This window comes from Mirounga angustirostris, unplaced genomic scaffold, assembly GCF_029215605.1.
Source record: "Mirounga angustirostris isolate CCGP_5_RB_7025 unplaced genomic scaffold, mMirAng1.0.hap1 SCAF_5, whole genome shotgun sequence".
In the NCBI taxonomy this organism is placed as follows: Eukaryota; Metazoa; Chordata; class Mammalia; order Carnivora; family Phocidae; genus Mirounga; species Mirounga angustirostris.
The window spans coordinates 148452015-148472668 of record NW_026991713.1 but is presented as its reverse complement, the minus strand read 5'-3'; the positions used below and the strand labels follow the sequence as shown (position 1 = coordinate 148472668).

The following is a 20654-nucleotide window of genomic DNA, read 5'->3' as shown; positions in this document are numbered from 1 at the left end:
GTGACACTCGTGATGGTTGGTCGTGCAGGTGGGAATCAGGTGGACAAGGTCATGGGCGGCCACCCTCGGCCCGCCTCCTGGTAGGGGCAAGAGGACTAGAGGAGGAGAGGAACAGTGCCCTTGGCACGGTGCACCTGACTCCATAAATGTTCGCGGTCACTGCTATTATTTATTGTGGTGGGTGGGGCTGGCTGCAAGGTGGGATCTCAGCCCCCCGAAGCTCAGCCCGAGCACAGGGGATAGGAGGACCACCCCTGCTCCACCCCCCTCTCCCCACCCCCTGGGATCTCTAAGCTCCCCAGCAGCCCTGGGCCGGGGTCCAAGGCCCCCCTCCTGGGGCAGGACACTCTGCTGAGTCGTTGATACAGAGTTCTCCCGAAAAGCCCTGATTCATTAACCGCCAGGCCCAGGAGCGGGTGGGAGGGGCGTGGTGAGTTGAAGGCCCCCAGGCAGCCTTCGCAGGGCGGTGGCTCAGGGATAATCCTGCTCGGCCCCTTGGTGTTTTATCCGTGTCGGGAGTGATTAAGTGGGGAGTCACGGTGTGTGCCATACGCCCTGGCAAGTCATCATCGCCTGGCCTCTGACCTCCTTCTGACTCGGGGCGGCCTCTCTTTGCCTCCCCGGGGGGGCCAGGCCCCTGCTGGGCGGGGCTGGCCAGGCTGTGCCTTTCATTCATGGCTTCATTTTTCTCATCCGTCCATTCACTGAGTTAGATCAATCACGGTGGCTCATTCAGGCGACTTATCAGCTGGGCCAGCCATTCATTCATTAGTGGTAAGCCCAGCAACCCTTCTGTGGGCCGCGCTCCCCGCCGCTGTCTGTAGTCCTCCCAGGGCCCAGGAGGGGGGCTGTCCTTGCCCCCTTCCTAGGGACAGGAAAGTGGAGGCCGCTGTCCCTTCTTGAGCCATGCCCTCCCCTCCCCTCACCCTGGACCGGGGACCCCTGCTCTGCAAAACCTGGAGGGCAGCCCCATGCTGCATGGAAAGGTAAGCCGTGTCTGGATCAGCCTTGCCCCAGACTGTGACACCTGAGGGCAGGGACCCGGTTGGCCCCTGTGTCCCCGGGCCCATCATACGCTTCTTCACGCTCAGCTCTTGGAGACTTGCCTCATGAAGGCCAACCAACCCTCGAGGCTATGTAAGACCCCTAGACCTGCGTGTTCCCTACCCCCCCCCAATCCCCCAGGAAGGCCAGCACCTTCCCTCCAGCTCTTGGAGAACTTCCAGAGACTTCCAGGGTTCCCATCGTCTCCTCATCCCCTGGACCCAGGCGGAAAAACTCAGCCCTTCCGTCAAAGCCTCAGAACAAACCCCACACTCCCACGAGGCATTTGGGAGAAGAGCTGGTTTCCCAGGATTGGGGGGTGGGTAGTCAGGGAAGGTGTGGGGGCAGCCACAGCAATATCTGTGGTTTCAGACGGACAGTCCCTGGCGGATGGCAGATAGAGACCCCCCGGTGAGGGTCCTGCCGGGTGGGATTTCTTCAGGGCTAAGAGTCTGCGTGAGTTCATCTTCTGCAGGGACATTCGGGGTGTGTACTACTCCCAGGATGGGAAGTCTCCCCGACCGGGGCCGGCCGAGTCTGCTTTGGCTGCTGGTCCAGGGGCTTCACAAGGGGGAGACGGGTTTTTCTACCGCTGCTGCCTTGGCTTGAGATGGCAGCAAAGCGGGGCGCTGCCGATCTGGGCCCCGGACCGCCTGCCCCGCCCCGCCCCTGTCCTTCCTGTCTTGGACTCGCAGTTTCTCACCCAAGACTCCTTCCCTCCCGTGTGGCTGTGTCCCCAGGCCGGTGGGCAAAGTGAAGCCCCCTTTCATGGAGGGGGTGTTCTTCGGGGTCCTGCTCTTGTGCTGGTCCCCTGTTCCCGTCCCCCTGCACATTCTGTTCCAATGGCCAGGTCCCCGGGCGTCAGATGGGCAGAAACAGAGCCCACCTTACGTCACGTGCAGTTTACCTGGAATTCCTTCTTTCTTGCTGGGTCCCGGGGATTTCCTTTTCTTTCTTTTGAGCTTATCCTCCTAACCACCCTCCCCGCAGGGCTTCCCATAGCCGCCTGGGGGTAAAACCTGGGTTCCCTGAAACAGCCCTGCCAGCCCCACGCTGGACTTCATGTGATTTGCACAATTCCAGGAAGGAAGTATGGCTGGGCCCATGAATCAGATGGGGACACTGAGGCACAGAAGGGCAGAAGGAGCTCTGCCTGGTGTGGCGGGGAGGGGGGAACGGGGCCCTGGGGTCCGCACCTCCTACTCCACCCACGTCCTGGGTGCCAGCCACGGGAGCCCTGCCCGAGGCCACCTGACCACCCCCTCCCTCCCCAGAAGCAGACACATGGCAGGACCTGCCAGGATCCACTGGCCCGTGTGCCCAGCAGGTAAACACAGGGTGTGGTCCTTCCTTCTAGGAACGGGCTGCCCGGAGACTTCCTTCAAAGAAGTGGGCGAAGTCCTGCCCATCATGGCCACCCCCCTGGGCTGGGCCATTCCCTGGGCCAGCGAGGACGTGCAGTCAGGGGGTGAGATCCTGGGCTCTGAAGTCAGAAGGACTGGGTCCCGGGCCCTACTCTGCCCTGAGCAGCTCAGGGGCCCTCAGGCTGGTGACCGTCCCTCTCCGGCCCTCGGCTTGCCCATCCGTGCAATGGGGCGGATTACAGCTCGCACGCGGTGGGGTGTGGCTGGAGTGAGAGGCCCTGTGGTGTCCTTACGCCAGCCTCTCTGGGCCTCGGCTTCCTCCTCGGTGACACGGGGGAACAGCGGGGCTCCTCATAGGCTCGGGAGGAGAGAAGGAGCCACTGCGTGCAAAACGCTCGGAGCAGGGCCGGGCTGTGGGGCGGCGGCGGGGCTAACCGGGGCTGGGGTCACGCCCCGGATGGGCCAACAGCCGGCAATTTCGTACCCAGTCCTGCTGCTGGCAGAGACCCTTCTCTTGGCACTTTACCAGCCTCTTCTGGTGCAAATGCGGTCCCTTTCGGGGTAACTCTTCCAAGGACTCTCATCTTGTGCTTGCTCCTCGTTCTGTCCCTTTCCCCAGGCGGTGCCGACCCGGAGGGAGGGCACCTTCTGCATCTCCGGCGGTCCCTGGGTCCCCGCCCAGCCTCGGGAGCCCTGGACTGGCATCTGTCCATCTGGGCAGCAGGCTGCTCAGGTCTGGGGGTCCCCTGGGGTGTGGGAGACATGCCCGGTTCTCCTCTCCTCCCGGGTGCGGGTCAGTGTGCTCCTGGGCCCTGCTGTGGCTCGTGGAATGTGAGTAGGTGTCACCTGTCGCCTCCAAGCTGACACACAGAGCTGCCTCGGGAAGCTCCCTCAAGCTCGTGTGGGTCTCACGGCCACGTCCACCTCCAGGTTGTTCCACCGAGAAGCAGGACGCCCAGCTCCTCTTGCTTTCAGCTGGGTGCCCTCCACCCTGTCCGGGTTTCCACGGCCCACACCCATCCTCCCCTCCTGGGCTGAGCCAGGGTGGTCTTGCTTTTTTCACCTGGCAGCCACGAACCTGATCTCGTTTCTATGCGTTCTCTTTCCTTTTCAAGGTTCCACATATAAGTGAGATCACACGGTATTTGTCTTGCTCTGTCTGACTTCTCTCACTGAGCACAAGACTCTCGTGGTTCATCTGCGTTATCACAAATGGAGGATTTCCTTCCTTTTTTTTAATTTTTATTTTTTAAGATTTTATTTATTTATTTGAGACAGAGAGTATGAGAAACAGAGAGCATGAGAGGGAGGAGGGTCAGAGGGAGAAGCAGACTCCCTGCCGAGCAGGGAGCCCGATGCGGGACTCGATCCCGGGACTCCAGGATCATGACCTGAGCCGAAGGCAGTCGCTTAACCAACTGAGCCACCCAGGCGCCCTTCCTTCTTTTTTTTTTAATGGCCGGGTGTAGATACCACATTTTCTTTACCCGTTGACCCACTGGGGTCGCTCGGGCTGCTCCCGTGTCTTGTGAATGATGCTGCAATGAACCCAGGGATGCAGATACCGCTCGGACACAGCGATTCCCTTCTCTTTGGATAAACACCCAGAAGTGGGATTGCCGGATCCCATGGGTAGTTGTCTTTTTCATGTTTTGAGGACGCGCCATATTCTTCTCCGCAGCGCCTGCACTGGCTTGCATCCCCATCATGGGGCACCAGCACCTGTCTCTGGTCTTCATGAGGGCAGCCATGCCGACGGGTGTGAGGGGCGATCCTGTTGTGGTGAACAAATTGACTTTAAACCCGACACTGCGAAAGCAGTGGTAAAGGAAGAGGACATTTCACGATATCGCACCAAGTGGAACACTAGGCTGGCTGGCCACACGTCTCGAGGAAGTGTAAGTACAGTGAAAATCAAAGAAAATAGTCACTTCTGGCTTCAGAGGTGGCCTGTTGAAGGTAAGGGGGGTGCTTCTTTCTTTTTCAAAAAGGGGAGATCAGGGGCGCCTGGGTGGCTCAGCTGTTAAGTGTCCACCTTCAGCTCATGTCATGATCCCAGGATCCTGCTCAGCAGGGAGCCTGCTTCTCCCTCTTCCACTCCCCCTGCTTGTGTTCCTGCTCTCGCTGTCTCTCTCTCTGTCAAATAAATAAATAAAATCTTTTAAAAAAAAGGCGGGGGAGATCAGCAAATGTTTAAAGGGCTGTTAAAGGGACGCCTGGCTCAGTCGGTTAAGCGCCTGCCTTTGGCTCCAGTCATGATCCGGGGTCCTGGGATCGAGCCCCGCATCGGGCTCCTTGCTCAGCCGGGAGTCTGCTTCTCCCTCTGCCGCTCCCCCTGCTTGTGCTCTCTCTCTCTCTCTGACAAATAAACAAAATTAAAAAAAAAAAAAAAAGGCTGTTGAAGATGGAGAAGCACTCCATGGAGACTTTCTTTTTCCTTTATCTGACGGACCAAAAGGGAGTGCAAAAGGGGGTGACTCTGCACCCTGTGCTCTGAGGTCATGTGAGACCTCCACGGCATCTCTTCTGCGTGGGGAGCCCTGGGGGGGGTTTGTGGAGAGCCCCTGCAGGAGCTGGGGGCTGGGCTGGAGGAAGCCCCAACCTCCCCAGCCGCCCCCTCTCCTTGGCGCTCCACGGGTACAGTGTGGGCAAAGGGCTGCCTCCTTTGGGAAACAGGGCCAAGCCCCCTGCACCGAGGGCAAGTGCCCTGGGACAGGTGGAGGGGAAGTTAGTGCGACCATCCACCCCTGCAGACTCCAGGAGCGGATGCACATGAGGGGCGCCTACCCCCCGGAGGGCGGAGCCTGGGCACAGAGCTTCCCGCTGGGCTGGGGGCAAGGTGCAGGTATTGGGGTAGGCCCGTCGGGGTGGGAATCAGTCCCAGCCTCGCCTCCCAGATCTGTGACCTTGGGCAAGTCTCCTAATCTCTCCCTGCCTCGGTTTCCTTATCTGGAAAACGGGAGATCATAGTGCTTATGGCACGGGGCTGAGAGGTGACATGGGATGGATCGTGATGGTGCACTTGGCACAACGCCCGATTCGGAGGTGGTGCTCGGTACAGGCGAGCGGCCAAGACACCGATGATGAAGGAGAGGGTGAACAGAATGAGGCTGAAGATGGCACATGTTGGTCTGGGTTCAGCCTTCGGGGTGTGCTTCCCAGCAGGTCTCTCGCCAACGCCCCTGCACGGATTGGAAGCATCGGGGGCAGAGGGGTGAGTGGCTCCAGAGCCCGCAGAGTCCCGGCCCGTGCTGGATCCCACGGTGGGTGGCCCCTGGGGCTTCTGGGGGCCCCCTCAGGGACAGCCTGGGACAGTCCTGCCCAGAGGCTCCAGGGACAGGGAGGTGCCTTCCAGGAGCCACTCCCTGGAGTCAGAGACCAAGGAAACCCGTTCACTCACCCTCCCGGGGCATTCCAAGAAGAGGGTGGTTGTGTCAGCGCCGCTGGGGGCCCCAGCCACTCGCCAGCCCTCCCCTCGGCAGAGCGTGGAGTCTGCCTGCAGGCACTTTGGGAAGAAGACGTCTGAGCTTGCATTTGCCAGCAGGAGAAACTGAGGCCCAGAGATGGGAAGGCACCAGCTCTTGGTCACACAGAAAACTGACTTTGGAGCCACAGTCCCTCCAATGGGCCCCAGGGCCTTTGCACTGGCCTTTCCCTCTGCCTCTTTTTTTTTTTTTTAAAGATTTTATTTATTTATTTGAGAGACAGAATGAGAGAGACAGAGAGCATGAGAGGGAGGAGGGTCAGAGGGAGAAGCAGACTCCCTGCCGAGCAGGGAGCCCGATGCGGGACTCCATCCCGGGACTCCAGGATCATGACCTGAGCCGAAGGCAGTCGCTTAACCGACTGAGCCACCCAGGCGCCCCTTTTAAAGATTTTATTTATTTATTTGAGAGAGAGAATGAGAGACAGAGAGCACAAGAGGGAAGAGGGTCAGAGGGAGAAGCAGACCCCCCGCCGAGCAGGGAGCCCGATGCGGGACTCGATCCCGGGACTCCAGGATCATGACCTGAGCCGAAGGCAGTCGCTCAACCAACTGAGCCACCCAGGCACCCAAGATTTTATTTATTTATTTGAGAGAGAGAATGAGAGAGAGAGAGAGAGCATGAGGGGGGGAGGGTCAGAGGGAGAAGCAGACTCCCCGCCGAGCAGGGAGCCCGATGCGGGACTCGATCCCAGGACTCCAGGATCATGACCGGAGCCGAAGGCAGTCGCTTAACCGACTGAGCCACCCAGGCGCCCTCTCTCTGCCTCTTAACACCCAGACATCCCTTTCCTACCTCCTTCAATCTTTCTCCTTCCTCAGCACAACCTTCCCCGATCTCTGGAGCTGCAGCCCCTTCCTCTCCTCCCCGGCTGGCCCGGCCCTCCTTCCTCAGCTCTCTCTGTGCTTTCTCGTGCACAGGGAGATTTATGTGCTTATTTTCTATATTGCCTGCCTTCCCCCGCCGGGAGCTCAGCTGCCTGGGGGCATGGAGTTTTGTCTGACTTGTTCCCGGCTGTCTCCCCAGTGCCTAGTACATTGCCTGGTACACAGTAGGTGCCCAATCAATGTGTGCTGAATAAATGTTCCAGTGATGGGGAAAATGAAATTTGCCTCCCCATCCACTGGGGCCTCCCAGGGAGGGGCTGGGGGGGGCAGGGGGGCTCTGCAGTCACCTCTTCTCGGTGACAGAGCCACCAAGGGCAGGGTCCAGTTCCCAGGGTATTTTGGCAGGAGCTACCCCCAAAGGACTGTTCCTACCTGGGCAGACTGGCACGAAGCCCAGAGTCGATAAAGCGAGGGAGATAAGCAGGTTCAAGAGAACACAGTGAGATAGGGCGTGCTCTAGGCAGTTCCTGTGAATTCTCTGGGCAGGTGAAGGGGGGGTGCTGTTCCCTCTGCCAAGGCAGCTGGAGCAGGCTAGGGCCCCACTCGGGCCCTGGGGAGGTGTGGGGTGGGGACTCCTGGCCTTGCTCTGTAAGAGGCAAAGAGTGTGACTGGGAGCCTCACGGACTCTAGGCTCCAGCACTTCTAAGCTGGGTCACTTTGGGCCTCGGGTTCCTCATCTGTAAAATGGGGATAATACTAGCACCAGTGTGCTAGGGTTTGGGGAGGATAAACTGAGCTCGGGCACGTAAATCACTTAGCTGGGCTTGGCTTGTATGCCGTGTCCAGGAATCGGGGGTTAGGTTGCTATTTTAGCACCCGCAACGCCGCTCCGCAGCTGTGTGACCTTGGGTAGGTCACTCAGCCTCTCTGGGCTGGGTCTCAGTTGCTTCTCTGTAGAAGAGCATCATGCTGACCGTATAGGTTGCTGGGGGAGCTTCTCAGCACCTTATAGATGCTCAAAATGGGCCGGCTCATTGGGGCTGGGAAGCCGGATGGGTGCGTGGCTCATCTGCCTCAGAGGAGGTTCTACCCCTGGCTGCAAATGGTAGGACCAAAGTCAAGCACAGCTGGGACGGGCTAGGAGCAAGTGCAGAGAGGGCAGGGACCGGCCACAGGAATGTGGAGGATGGAGAGGAGAAATCTGAGGAAGCTCTGCAGAGGAGGTGAGTTCTGAGCTACGCTGGCAAATGGGAAGGATTTTAAAACTGACAATGCTCCATGCTGGGGATGCTGGGGGAGAAATGGCAGGTGGCTCGTGGGGGCGCCAATGCTCTGGCCTTTCTGGAAAGCCGTCTGATAACTTGTAGCCTTAAAGTGATTTCTGTTTCTACCAGATGGGTAATCCCCAGGCTCAGAACCTTTCCCAGGGACTGATAATATACAATGTGGACAAGGTTTATGGGTCAGGTTGTTCACTGCAGGGTGGTTCAAAATAATAAAAGTGCCAACAACTTCCATGTCCACCCATGGGCGACAGCTAACCCCGAGGGACACATCCCTGCAGCGGACCTTTGACACTTTGGAAACGGAGCTTCCAGGAACACGGGGGTGTTGCTGAGACCAGGGGGGGCGAGTGTCAAAAGAAGGACATGAAGTTACACCCACTGTATTATTTCAACTGCTACAAGGCATAGAAAAAAGACTGGAAGGGAATCTGCCAGCAGAGAGTTCCCCACCAAGGGTTGACCCTCAGTGTGGGAACTATGGAAAATCCTATTTTTGTGTACTTTGCCAGAGTGTCACCAAAGTGATGCAATCCTTTGGCAATCGGTGCAATAGAGAAAAAGACAAAAAATCGAATACATCCAAGAAGGAAGGAACGGAGGAGGGAGAGGGTAGTGGGCTGCTGGTTTTACGTCCTAAATAAGTCATGGGTCGCCCACTTCTCTTGTGACCCCTCTGTGCTGCGGTGGGCCCCTCCCAACCGTCCCTCCCCTGCAGGTCCAGGCATCTCTTGCAATGAGTCCCATCTGTCACTTCTTGGCTTTGAACCCTCCTATGCTTGCCATTGCTCCCAGCGGCCAGGCTAAGCTCCCGGGGCAGGCTTGGGGGCCTCGGGTGGCCAGGAGGGCAGGCGCCCTGGGCCCAGGCTCCCGTCAGGGTGCGCTCCTGCCTTTCTGTCCGTCTTTCTCACCATCACCTGTCTGTGCTGAGCCCAGCCTGGCCCAGAAGCCAGTCCGGCAGAGTGGGGCCTCGGCACGAGTAGTGGATGGAATGAACTAGCCAGGTGGATTCTACCCTTGCTGGAGGCATCCGTGGGGACAGGGAACCCAGGGGACCCTCGCGGGCTGAGCTACCCTTATCAGACCCATTCTCCAGATGAGAAGACGGACGCCGAAGTTGTCTCTTGTACCTTTTGTGCAGGTGGGAGGGCTGGAAAGGAACGGCCTGCCCACCCGCCTGTCCGTGTGTCTGTCTGCTGGGAGAGCTCGCATCTGTGTCCCCGGGAGCCCACACCTGCCCAGCGGCCAGTCCACACGCATTTCTGAGTGGCGGTCCCCACGAGGAATGTGGGCCCATGGTCCCCAGATTTGATTTTTAGAGAGAAGCCATCAATCCAGCTATTTATAGGAGATCTCCACTTTGAAGACGTTGGCTCAATTTCTCTTTAAAAGCATGCTCAGGTGGCCTGGAAGCTGCTGGTGGGCTGCACTGGGCGGGGAGCCAGTGGGTGCAGCCGGGGGGTGGGGGCATGGGGGTCTGGTGGGGGGGCCGGGGCCCAGCAGCGCCCCCCGCAGCCGCCTTTGATGCCAGGCCCCCTGCCCCGCTGGCTTCCGCCCTCAAGGGTCTGCAGGGTCTCCCATCTTCCGTCCGAAGGAGGGCTGGCCATCCTGGGCGGGCTACATGGGCCCCCAGGCAGGGCAGCTGGGGGAGGCCAGGCCCTTCTCACCTCAACCACCGGGGAGAGTCTGCGGTAGGCACCTGACCTCCTGTGCTCTCCGAGGCAGTCGCGAGGTGGTTCTGGGAGGTTCCGAGGGGGGGGTCCCACAGTGGGCCCTGGACGCCAGGGCGCTGTCCCTGCTCCCACTCCTGCATGCTGGGATCGCCACCTGAAACACCAGCTGGCACCCACGGCCTCGTCTCTGGCTCTGCTCTCAGCATTCTTCAAGCTGAAAACAACGGGATTTGGAATATATTAAACAAAAGTAATTAGAGGTGTGACAAGTGCCAGGAAGGAAACCAGTGGAAGCTGGTAGAAGAGAGCAGGGGGCTGACTCTGGGAAATGGGCTCTGGCAGGTGACAAGCGTGCAGTGCTGGGGTGGCCGTGGGCATAGCTGCTGCAGGTGCCCAGGTGGGAGAGGGTCGCCGGGAAGGAAGGTGGGTGCATGGGGCCTGTCCCGGGAAAGGGCTTGGGTCTTCCAGATGTGGCTGCAGTGCGGGATGGAGAGTGGCCAAGGCTCGTTCTCATCTTGACTGCCCTTCGGTCACCTGAGGGCCGTACAAGGACTCCATGGCTCAGCCCCACCCCAGAGGCGCTGGCTCGAGGCACCAGAGAGGGGCCTGGGCATCGGGTACTTTCCAAAGCCCCTCCTTGCCTCTAGCCAGGCTGCTGCTGAGGACTTCCAGCAAGGTGCCCCCAGGCCAGGCCGGGTGTCGGGTGCTCGGCTTACTTGTCCCCACCATACCACCGAGGCCACTGCCAGGGCTAGTCCCGGTTTACCCACGCGCTCAAGGCCGAGTGGCTGAGGAGTAATGGTGCAGGGACCCGAACCTGGTCTGCTGGCTCTGAAGCCATTCGGTCCTGCGTGAGGCTCTGTTGGAGGCAGGGATGTATCAGCAGCAGCTGTTCCAGCTCGGACACCTGGGGAGGGTGGGGGGACACAATTTCTAATGGCGGCAAAGTAGAGCCCTCAACTGCTCCTGTCCTTGTCAATGGGCCCTGGCAGGTTCTTTCAGAGGTCTCTGGCTGGCCTTGGGAAGGCCTGGAAGACACCAGACCGAAGACAAAGAGGATGAGCTTCGAGGCCGGAGCGATGGGCACAGACACATGAATGGAACTGGGGCTTTGGGAATTTGGGACTATGTCCAAGAATGGCTTCACCCATCCATCTATCCAACACACATTCAGAGACAGCCCACAGCAGCCGGGTCCTATCCACAGCCTCGGGGAGACTGGGTCAAATAAGGCACAAGCCTTGCCTTTAGGTGAATCTACTGGAGAAGGAAGATGAAAAAAAACCCACAAAAAACACAAAAACCAACCCAAAAACCGGAACGCATGGCTGGCACCACCTGTGACCTATGATGTGTGTGCCAAGCAGCATCCGCATCTGGTGGCCTGGAGATTTTAAGGCGTCCAAGGACACACACTTCCAAAACGGAGTCCCAGACTGAGCCGCTGCTTCTCTTGGATTAGCCCTTCCGATCCTATGAGACAGGAAGTCTCGGTTGGGTGCTCACAGGTCTCGAACACTCGCTGGTCTCCCAATTAGAAAGACAGGGCAGGCCTTGGGCCCGGAGCCCATGGCCAGTAATGGGAGGTGGTGCGGATTTACTTGTATCGTACGTACTTGTACGGGACCTTTAATTCCTGGCAAATATAGTGGGTTGAATGGTGACTCTCCCCCACCCCCAAAAGATGTGTCCCCGTCCCCACCCCCAGCACCTGGGAATGTGAGCTTGTTTGGAAATAGGGTCTTTGGAGATGTAGTGCTGGATCAGACGAGGTCCCAAATCCAACGACTGGCGTCCTTCTAAGAGAACGGAGGTCTGACATTGGGGGACAGAGAGAGGAAGGACTGCGTGAAGACACGCGCAGAGACTGGAGTGAGGCGGCCACATGCCAGGACGGCCAGCAACACCAGAAGCCAGGAGGGAGGCAGGGAACAGATGCTCCCTCTGAGCCCCCAGAGGAAACCAGCCCACCCAACCCCTTGATCTCAGACCCCTGGTCTCCAGAGCGGTGGGAACACATTCGTGTTATTTTGAGCCGCGTGGTTTGTGGTCATTTGTTACGGTGGCCCCGGGAAACACACACAGCAAGTGGGGCTGGTTTTGTGTTTTGGTTTCCAGTGGTGAAGTCTTTCCCTTTTTCAGCACACTGAATTTATAAGGTCAGTCAAGAGTCGAGGGAGTGATAGCTCATGTGTGTTGAGGCGGGCACCGCCTGGAGGGAAAGCGGGCTGAGCCAGGTGGCATGGGGCCCGGGAGCAGGGTGGGCTAAGGGCCACGGCGCTCAGGTTCTGGGGTGGGTGAGGTGCCTGGAGGGCAGGGGGGCCTCTAGCTGCTCCCCTCTTGCACCCTCGAGTAAATTCCTGGGAAGCCCCACGTGTTCCCGTCTGGGTGATTCAGACCTCTCTTCCTTAGGAGAGGCGCTTCAGATGGGGAGGGTTTTTTCCCACCGCTCTCAAGGGCCACGAGGTGTCGGGACAGGAGGGGAAGGGGGTTTCCAGCAGGCGGTCGCCGGGAAGCCGTCTTCCCTGAATGTGGGACCCCAGGTCTTTTGCTGGCAGGATGCTGCCCGCCCACTCTCACCTGCTCCTCCACCTTCCAGGTGCCATCAGAAGATGCAGGGACAGGCCGGACAGGCACCTGCACCAGGGCAGACCCCTGCAGGCCTCAGCTCCCGGCGGACTCCCGCCAGGCACTAGGTGGCCCCTTCTTGCCCTGTGAGGGCACACAGTGCTCCGGGTGAAGCCCCTGAACCTGGTGCGGGTGCTTCCCAGCCTGCCTTACAGACAGGAACCAGGGACTGGGAGAGCAAAGTGACTCGTCCCAGGCCACCAAGCAAGCCCAAGGCCTTTCCCCGGTTTGAGCCTGGGCTGGGAAGGGGGCGGGGGAAGCCATCACGGAGGGTGTCCTGCCCAGAGCTCCCCAGCCCCCTGCCCTAAGCTGAGCCCTTTGCCTGTGTGACTCCCTCTGGCCTCACGACCCTCAAGGCAGGCTCAGTCCTGTCCTTACTTTGCAGACGAGGAGACCCAAGCACGGGCAGGGGACCTGGCAGTGGCCATGGCTGCACGGCTGTTGAGTGCCAGAGTCTGGCTCCAGATTCTGCCCTGTGAAGAGAAGCCGGCATTTCCCGAAGAGCCGGGAGGCAGAAGAGGAAAGAGCCCCCCCTCTGGGGCCACATGCGCCGCGCAGAGGGCCTTCAGCCAGACTACATCTCAGGGTCTCGGGGACTAGCTCTAGGGAAGGGCATGGCTGTGATTGTGGACAAACGTTCCAGATGGTTCCAGCACCCGTTCACCTGAGAACTATGGCTTCGCCTCCTTCTTCCTGTGAACAGCCCGAGGACACTTGGCCCAGCAGGCAAGGTCTCAGATGGCGTGGGCAGCACGAAGCACAAGGGCCTGGGCTTGCACTCCAGGGCCCTTGGGAAGGTTGCTGAGCCCCACAGGGCCTCCGTTTCCTCATCTGCTTTGCCGGCCCCTGCCCTTCGCCCCTCACTCCCGTGCCTGTCTCCACAACCCAGGGGTCTGGCCCTTGGCTGGCCCAGAGACCCCCTCTGGAGGGAGCCCCCAAAACCCGCTGTCCCCAGTTCTGCCCCCTGTGAGGCCTGTCTTCCCCCTTCTCCCGGAGGATCCTTCCAGCAAGTTCCTTTTTCTAAAGTGAAGTCACCGAAACCTGTGCATGCCCACGTGCCTGCAAAGCAGGGCTACTCTGGGGATGGGTGAGGCGGCACCCCCATGCCTCGTGGGCAGACTTCCGAGGAACTGAGCCCCACCCTCCGCAGTGGCCTCCACCTTCTGCCATAAACGCCTCAACTGCTGGCACGAGGCCAGCGTCCCGTTTATGTTCTGGACTCAGTTCAGGTTTTACCTCAAGGCCCAGAAGGTCTTGCCTGTTTCTGGGCCGGGTTTAAGCTGGAGAACCTGTAAACCCATTTCCAGGGATTTCCGGAGCTCAGGCAGGTGCATGTCAATGTGTTCCGGAATGGTGCCTGCCCAGGACAGACTTCACTGGACTCTGTCCCCGGTGGCGAGCCCTTCCCACTTCCCCCGGCCCAGCGGCACGTGCAAACAATGATGCTGAGGCTCCCTGTCCCCGGCCCTCCTGTGCCAGGTCCCATTCCGCAGGTGCAGAACCTGAGGTTTGGACGGAGAGCCCCCTGCACCTCGCTGGGCATGGGGCACCTTCTGAGTGCAGCCAGCCGCCCCTGGGCTCTCCCAGCCCAGGTCCACCCCCTCCCAGGAGCTGGCGGATACCTGGCCCGCGGTGGGCGCAGGTAGAGGCCCAGCCGCCGCAACGGGCCACGGGGTGAGGCTGCAGAGAACCTTCCTGTCGCCAGGCCATGGCCTCCCTACCACAGTGCCACAGAGCAGCACCCACATTCCTGGTAACTTTCTCTCTTTTATTGCCAAGTTCAAATTTACCAGGAAGTTCCAGTTTTCATTTCCACCCTCATGTTCAGTGCCCACAGAACATGAGTCACGCTGGCAAGAGCGGGTACTTCCCTGGAATGGTCCCTTGGCCCAGAAGCGTGAGGGCTTCCCAACCCCTGCTCCTCCTTGGGACAAGAATTATTTATCTATTTTCACCTCAGGGGGAACAAACATAAGGAAGCCTGATAGTTTATACCCAATGTCAACATGACTACATTAAGTATTTCTTATTTATTGCATCTAGAGAAGAAGGTGAGAATCCGTTCACGCCGTGCCTTTATTTCTAACAGTGCATCGTGAGACCTTAGAGAAATCTAGTGTATGTCTTTAACGAGGTAGGTCTCTTCACTCCCGCCCGGGCTGGGGGTGGGGGGGAGCTGCCTTCTGCGGAGAGTAGGGAGCCCCAGACAGGCTGGGTGGAGGGAAAGGGAGCAGGGAAGGCCTGCAGTGGTGGACGCCCTCCTCCCGCCCCTCCCTGGGATGGCATCTCTGCCCCACATGCTTGCTGGGGCTTTGGGGCTAGTGCTGGAGAGCTCCCGGCCTCACCCCGTCTGACCTTCAGCAAAAGGTGCCCTCGCTCACTCGAGCCCCTAGAGTGGAAGGACATAGCATCTCCACACAGTGTTCAAAGCTGAGGTCTGAGGGTTCATGTGGCCAACCCTGCCCCTGACTTGGCAAACCCAATGGGCCCAATGGACTTGAGGAGGGTGGGACGTGGAGACAGATGGTAGGCCACGTGGGCTTGCCGAGTTTGGCCCCAGAAATCTGAGCCCAGGAGGGCACAGTCCCCACTCCTGCTCTGCAAGGACTCACGGCTCTACCTCTCTTTGCCCGGCCCCAGAGTCCTGGCGCACCCTGTCTGGGCTGGCCTGCCTCGGAGAGCCCCTGCTGTTAGGTTTGCGGGGTGCTCCCGAAGATACAGCATGCCCACGGCCACCATGATGGTCAAGACCTAGCAAGGCAGGTCCTTCATCAGAGTCAAGACGGCTGCCTGCCTCCTGTAGACCCCAGACCTTCTCATACAAGGACGCATGCATTCTCCTCACCCGCAAGGTGACAGGGAGCCCCTGGTTAAGGAAGTCCCCACCCCATGCCCAAAGGTGTCCTGCTGGGGCAAGCTGCAGGACCCACACTGCAAGCCCACCTCCGGGGCACGCCTGCCCTCGGCAGGTGGCACCTTTTGTTCAACTCCACCCTCCGGGTTTCGGCAATGCTGCCGCAGGACCTCCCGCCGTGCTGTCCCCAACTCCTTCAGTGCTCGGTGGCCATGGAGCCGCTGGGAGCCACTGGATTTCAGAGGGCAGGCTGGTGGTCCTGGAGGGGGGCCTGTTCTTTACAATAATGCCACCGGGCTGGGTAGTTACTTGCCTTCCGTCATTTCTGCTGCCCCAGAGTCCCTGCAAAACCAGAGCGCCAGCCTGCTCTTCTATCCAAGCAAAGGATCCGGTAGGATGGGTGGCTGGCTGCAGGCCTCTGCAGCTGATGACATGCCCTTTCTCGTCAGGGACCGCCTGACCCCTTCTTCCAGCCCACCTGCCTCTCCTTGCTGCGGGGCTCTGCGAATGGTCATGGCTCATCCCTCCTGCTGAGGCCCCTGGAATTTCTGCCGGCACGCCGCCTTCTCCGGGCTGGGTCTCTTCCCCGTTGAAGCGGGGCGGGCACAGCTGCGCAGAGGGCTTCTGCTGATGGAGAGCCCCGTCCCCACGGGTGCCACGGCCCTCCTTGGCGGGTTCTGCTGCCACCGCAGGGTGAGAGGGAGGCCATGAGGCCTGCGGTCCTTGAACAGGCCGACCGTCCCCGGGCCCGGGTGTGCTGGCACTCTGGGCGGGCACACGAGGAGGAAAGTGTGGAAGGTCTTGGCGCCGACCCGGGAGAGGCGAGGGTCACCGGGCTGGGCCTGGCCACGCACACAGGAACGGCGCAGGTGCACGATGAGATATGTCGGAGAACCGGCCCGCACGCAGCCGGCTCAAATCGAGAAGCAACTGGGGGGTTCCCATTTTACAAATCAGCTTGTGTCTCGGCAGCGGCAGCCGAGAGGGAGAGTGGCACACCTGAGCTCCCAGGACGACTGGTCGACACGCCTGTGGCGGGTGGGACCTGGCCCTTGGGTGTCGCCCCGCACGGCAGCCTGCACGCACGCGGTTGGGCACAGGCCACGTGGAAGATGGCCTCTGTGGCCTCCTCTTTCCATCACAGCCACGGGGCCGGGGTCTGCGCGGTCCCAGATGGTTCTCTCTAGACAAAGAGAGGTGGCAAGAACTGAAGGTGACGCTGGGAAGCCGTCCTGACTGGTTTCAGTCCAGAGAGATGGATGGGTCCTGAGCGGGGAGCTGGCTGCACTGGCCCCTTTCCTGGGAAGATTTTTCAGGGAACAAGGCAAGGCGCCTTGGCTACCGCGACAGAGAAACTTTTGGCCCTCTCAGCTCTGGGTGTACCTGAGAATACATGTATCTCCCTTATCTTTGTTTAAAAAATAAGCTAAACTTTCCAGGAAGGTACTTATCATTCCACAGGCTCGCAGAGTTAGCGAGTGCTAGAGAAGTAAGGAAATGGGGAAAGCCAGACCGAGAGCTTTAGAACACAACGCTGGGAAGTTCGAGGGAAAATGAAAATGAAATCTTAACAGTAATATTATACTTTTAACATGACGTCAAACCTTAAGGGCTGAGGATTCTTTTTTTTTTTTTTTAAATAGATGCTTTTTAAATAAATGCTTTTTATCTGCTGCCAAAAGCGGAAATAAATATCCAAAGGAGATGCTTATCAAAGTTTGTTTCTCTACAAATTTCTACCCAAAGTGACTTGGTCCAGTTGTTATGGGCACACTGGGCGTGGTGGCCGAAGAGCTTCCAGACCAGGGCAGCTGGCTGATGAAGAGAGGGGGCGGGGGTCCTGCCACCCCAGGGTCGTCAGGCTCAGAGACCAGGAGGCCACCCTCCTCCCCGAGGCAGCTGCCTGGTCATCTGGGTTCACGGGGGTGTCTCCCCCAGGTCCAGCCTGCTCTCTAAGAGGTGCAAAGTGAAATGGGAAATTCAAACGGAGCAAAGGTGCGCGAGAAGAGATGGCAGCCGTGGTTCCTGGGGCTGCGGGGACTGTGGGTGCTCCCGATGTGTCTCTGAGTCCGCTGTACTGGGTCCCTGCCAGCAGGCCCACACACAAAGGGAGGCCACTCGGCGCCCGCTCAGTGCCCGGCGGGGCCTGCAGGCTCCGGGTGTGCGGCCTCCTCATCTAGCTGTGCGGGGATGCCGGTGAGGGTGCGGAGGCTGTGGGGGTCGACGGGGGGGACGAGGGTCAGCGACTCCACGCTCAGCGTATCGGCAGTGTCCTCACAGAGCAGGGAGATGGTGGGCTGCTGGGCGGGGATGAGGCTGGGGGACAGGTTGACTGTCTCCGCGTCTGCGCTCCTTGCCAGGCTCTTGCTGGGCCTGGCCTCTGCGTCCATGTCATTGACGATCACCAACTGGCTGGGAAGATGAGGCTGAAGCTGTTCCATAGTCACGGGGTCATCTGGGCGGGGGGAGAAAGAACAAGGGTACACTTAGCCCCGGGACACACTGCTCCCGTCCTGCACAAAGGCCTAGGGATATCTGGGTGGGAGATGGTGGTTCTGGGGGGGACAGCTTGTCTCCACTTCCTCCTTCTGGGGACACAGGAGCTGGTAAATCCAGTCTTCCCTAGGCCTGGGGAGAAATCTATCAGGGCCCAGGGTTACCCTGACCTGTGATGTGAGAAAACAATTAGGGGCTTGTGCAGAATCAATGGGCAGATTATGGTGCCAGGAAGCGGCCCGGGTGGGCTCCCTGTTAAGGGAGAGTCTTGGACCACTTGCCCAATGAGTAAATACGTGTTTAGGGAGGAAATGGGCTTGGGTGTGCTTATCACTTCAGGCCATTTCCAGAGCCTACATTTGGTAGCATTTACCCAAGGGGGAACTCACTGCGATATTAAAAAACAAAACAAAACAAAACAAAATGGCAACAACAAAAAGGAATTCTATGGAACTTTTCAGCTTGCCAAACCAAACCAAAACCTGACTGTGGTTTCTCTCTCCTGCTCCTTCCCTGTGAGCTCAGTTAGCACCCAAACAGGGGCCATTCGGATCCTGAGCGTCTCTACGGGGGTCACGGAGAGAAATCACGGCAGCGGGAGGGCAGGGGACGCTCCGCCCGGTGCAGTTTATTTTTGAAGTGGCAATTTCTTTTTTTGGTGCTTTTCAAAATCCTTGATGAGATTACAGACAAATGGCCTATCTGCTTTCCCATGACGAGTTTGCCTGGACAGGAATAGCAGCTGAGACTGGTGCTCACCGTGGAAAACATCCTCCGGGCTTTAAGCGCCGGTAATCTGAAAGCATCGACAAGAAGGCCGAGGGCAGCTTGCTTGGAAAGCAAATACCTTATTTGTACAGATTTTGGGGTTGACCAGGCATCAGCAGAAGGTGCTGATCACAGGGTGTTGAGCCATGAGTCGGAAAGCACTCTGGACCCTGGCAAGGATGGTAGACATGTTTTCTTCGATGTGATTCAAGTTAGGTTCTTTTTTTGTTTTTCAAGTTAAGCCAAAACAAAACAGAACTGCAAACTGAACATACAGCAAGAGAACGGAAAAACCAAAAGCAAAAGAAAACCGAAGGGCATAAAGAATGGGATGCAGGAGAGGAAGAGGATCCCCACCATGGAAAGATAGCACAAGCAACAGACTGAGCTTCCCAGAGAATACGACGGCGTTTCTTCCCCCAAGGCTCCTGGGCAAGACAAGCTCTCAAAGATTCCAGATAATTCCTTCCTAAGGCCTTTTTGTTTTCCTTCCTTTTATTGTTATTATGTATATATCTATTTTTAAAGAGAAATAAGGCCCAGAGAAAACCACTGCACAGGGCTTTGGGTCTGCCCTCGCTCCAGGGGTGGGGTGGCGGTGAGCACTAGCGGAAAATGTGATTCAGGGTGTGAGCTGAGCCCAGAAACGCTGAGTAAACACTCCACGAGCATTCTGGTTTCTCTGAATCTCACTGAGTTCGCTCCATTCAGCGAGGACACCCTTGCATGCACAGACTCACGTTCTGGCCCCAAACGATCTACCTGCTGCTCATCCGAGCATGTGGGTCTCTGTGCAGGCTCACCTGCTCTGGCTTCTTCCACCTGGCTTCCGGTGAGGGTGGGCATGGCTACGGGCCTACATACCTACGGATCCAACACGTTAAGCTCGGCTGCTCACAAGGCAGTTCCGAAATGACTAATTCTCCAAATGGCACTTTTGTGCCATCTGGAGACAGAACTGCCAAGCATTTCCTTTATGTTCTCTTGAAACTTCTTGTAAGGGTTCCCTCTTGGCTCATTTGCATGCAGATATTCAAAAAAGCTGGCAAATCTCTCCCTGATCCCTAATGGGGTTTTTGGTGATAAGCATAATCAAGGATATGGGAAATTTGCCATCAAATATATTTAAAAACCAACAAACCAACAAACAATATTACACACACACAAAATTGGTTTCTTCTTTAAGAAAAGAACCAACAATTTTTATTAAAAGGGTTGGGTTTTTTTTTCCTTTAAAAATAGCCTTTTAAAATTTTTTTATAGGATAAAAATAACCTCTTACCCATCACCCACAACCCTTACTTTTTTTTTTTTTAAACTAAGAATTGCTTCCTGAATGTGATCTACAAATGTATCCATTCCAAGGGGAATAAAAAAGGAGATCTTTTTCACCAGGGGAAAATTACCCAACGAAGACACATGTTCTGGTCCAGGGCTGAGCCCTTGGTTTTGCCTGTCTGCTGGTGTTTTCGGCTTGAAGGCCACAAATAGGGGCCTGGCCCTGAACATGAGAGATTTGGAGAACATTCTGGTTTCCTGGCCAGGAGCCAGGGAGAAGAGTGGAGGCCTGAGCGGGAAGTCCTGGATGTCCAGGGTTCTGTGAGACGCTTGTTCTCCCGAGGATCTACCCGTAGCTGACACCGAGGCAGTGGGTCCCCACGTCCCTGGCCAGCACCCTCCAGAAGCTGATTTCCAGCTTTGGGGCAGGGGCTTGGCTGGCCCTTGCCGAGTGATGGTTTCCAGGACAACTTTGGGGTTGCTGTGCTCAGGCTGGGAGAGTGGGACTGAGTGTGTGTGTGTGTGTGTGTGTGTTGTGTGTGAAAACTTTGGGGTTGTTGTGCTCAAGCTGGGAGAGTGGGACTGAGTGTGTGTGTGTGTGTTGTGTGTAGGGGGGCAGCAGAGCATACTGAGTGTGGTGTGTGTGTGGGGGGGCAGCAGAGCATAGCAGGGTAGAGGGCAGAGCTCAGAGAAGCAGCTTTTAAATGCAAAAGAAAGCAAAAGGCTCCCGCAGACTGGCGAGTGGGAGGCCCGCATGGGAAACCCTAAAGGGAAGGTGGGGAAGGTGGTGGGGGAGGTGGGGGGCAGGCAGCAGTGAGGGGCCCTGGACAGGGAGCTGGCGTCTGTGGCCACCTGGAGCACTGCATGTAAGTACGGGGCGGGTGTGTGTGTGTGTGTGTGTGTGTGTGTGTGTGTGATATGGAGTTGCCCCACCCGTGCCTGTGGGGGAAACGG

At 58.0% G+C, this 20654-nt stretch overlaps 2 protein-coding genes across 15 annotated transcripts in view; one reads left to right on the top strand and one right to left on the bottom strand.

Moving 5' to 3' along the window:
- The window catches only part of SOCS1 (suppressor of cytokine signaling 1), a 52860-nt gene extending 34020 nt beyond the window's left edge, over positions 1-18840 (top strand). Inside the window, exon 3 of the mRNA XM_064592559.1 lies at positions 18660-18840. The gene's annotated coding sequence lies outside the window, so the exon portion shown is untranslated. The remainder of the gene's footprint in view (positions 1-18659) is intronic.
- CLEC16A (C-type lectin domain containing 16A) overlaps positions 14363-20654 on the bottom strand; it is a 203776-nt gene continuing 197484 nt past the window's right edge. For 9 of the 14 annotated variants that reach the window (XM_064592545.1, XM_054507507.2, XM_064592547.1 and 6 more), the window contains one exon: positions 14363-17613. In XM_064592545.1, the coding sequence (XP_064448615.1) occupies positions 17288-17613 (326 nt within the window). In that variant the 3' untranslated portion in view covers positions 14363-17287. The remainder of the gene's footprint in view (positions 17614-20654) is intronic. The other 5 variants (XM_064592552.1, XM_064592551.1, XM_064592550.1 and 2 more) reach the window with 3 other exon arrangements.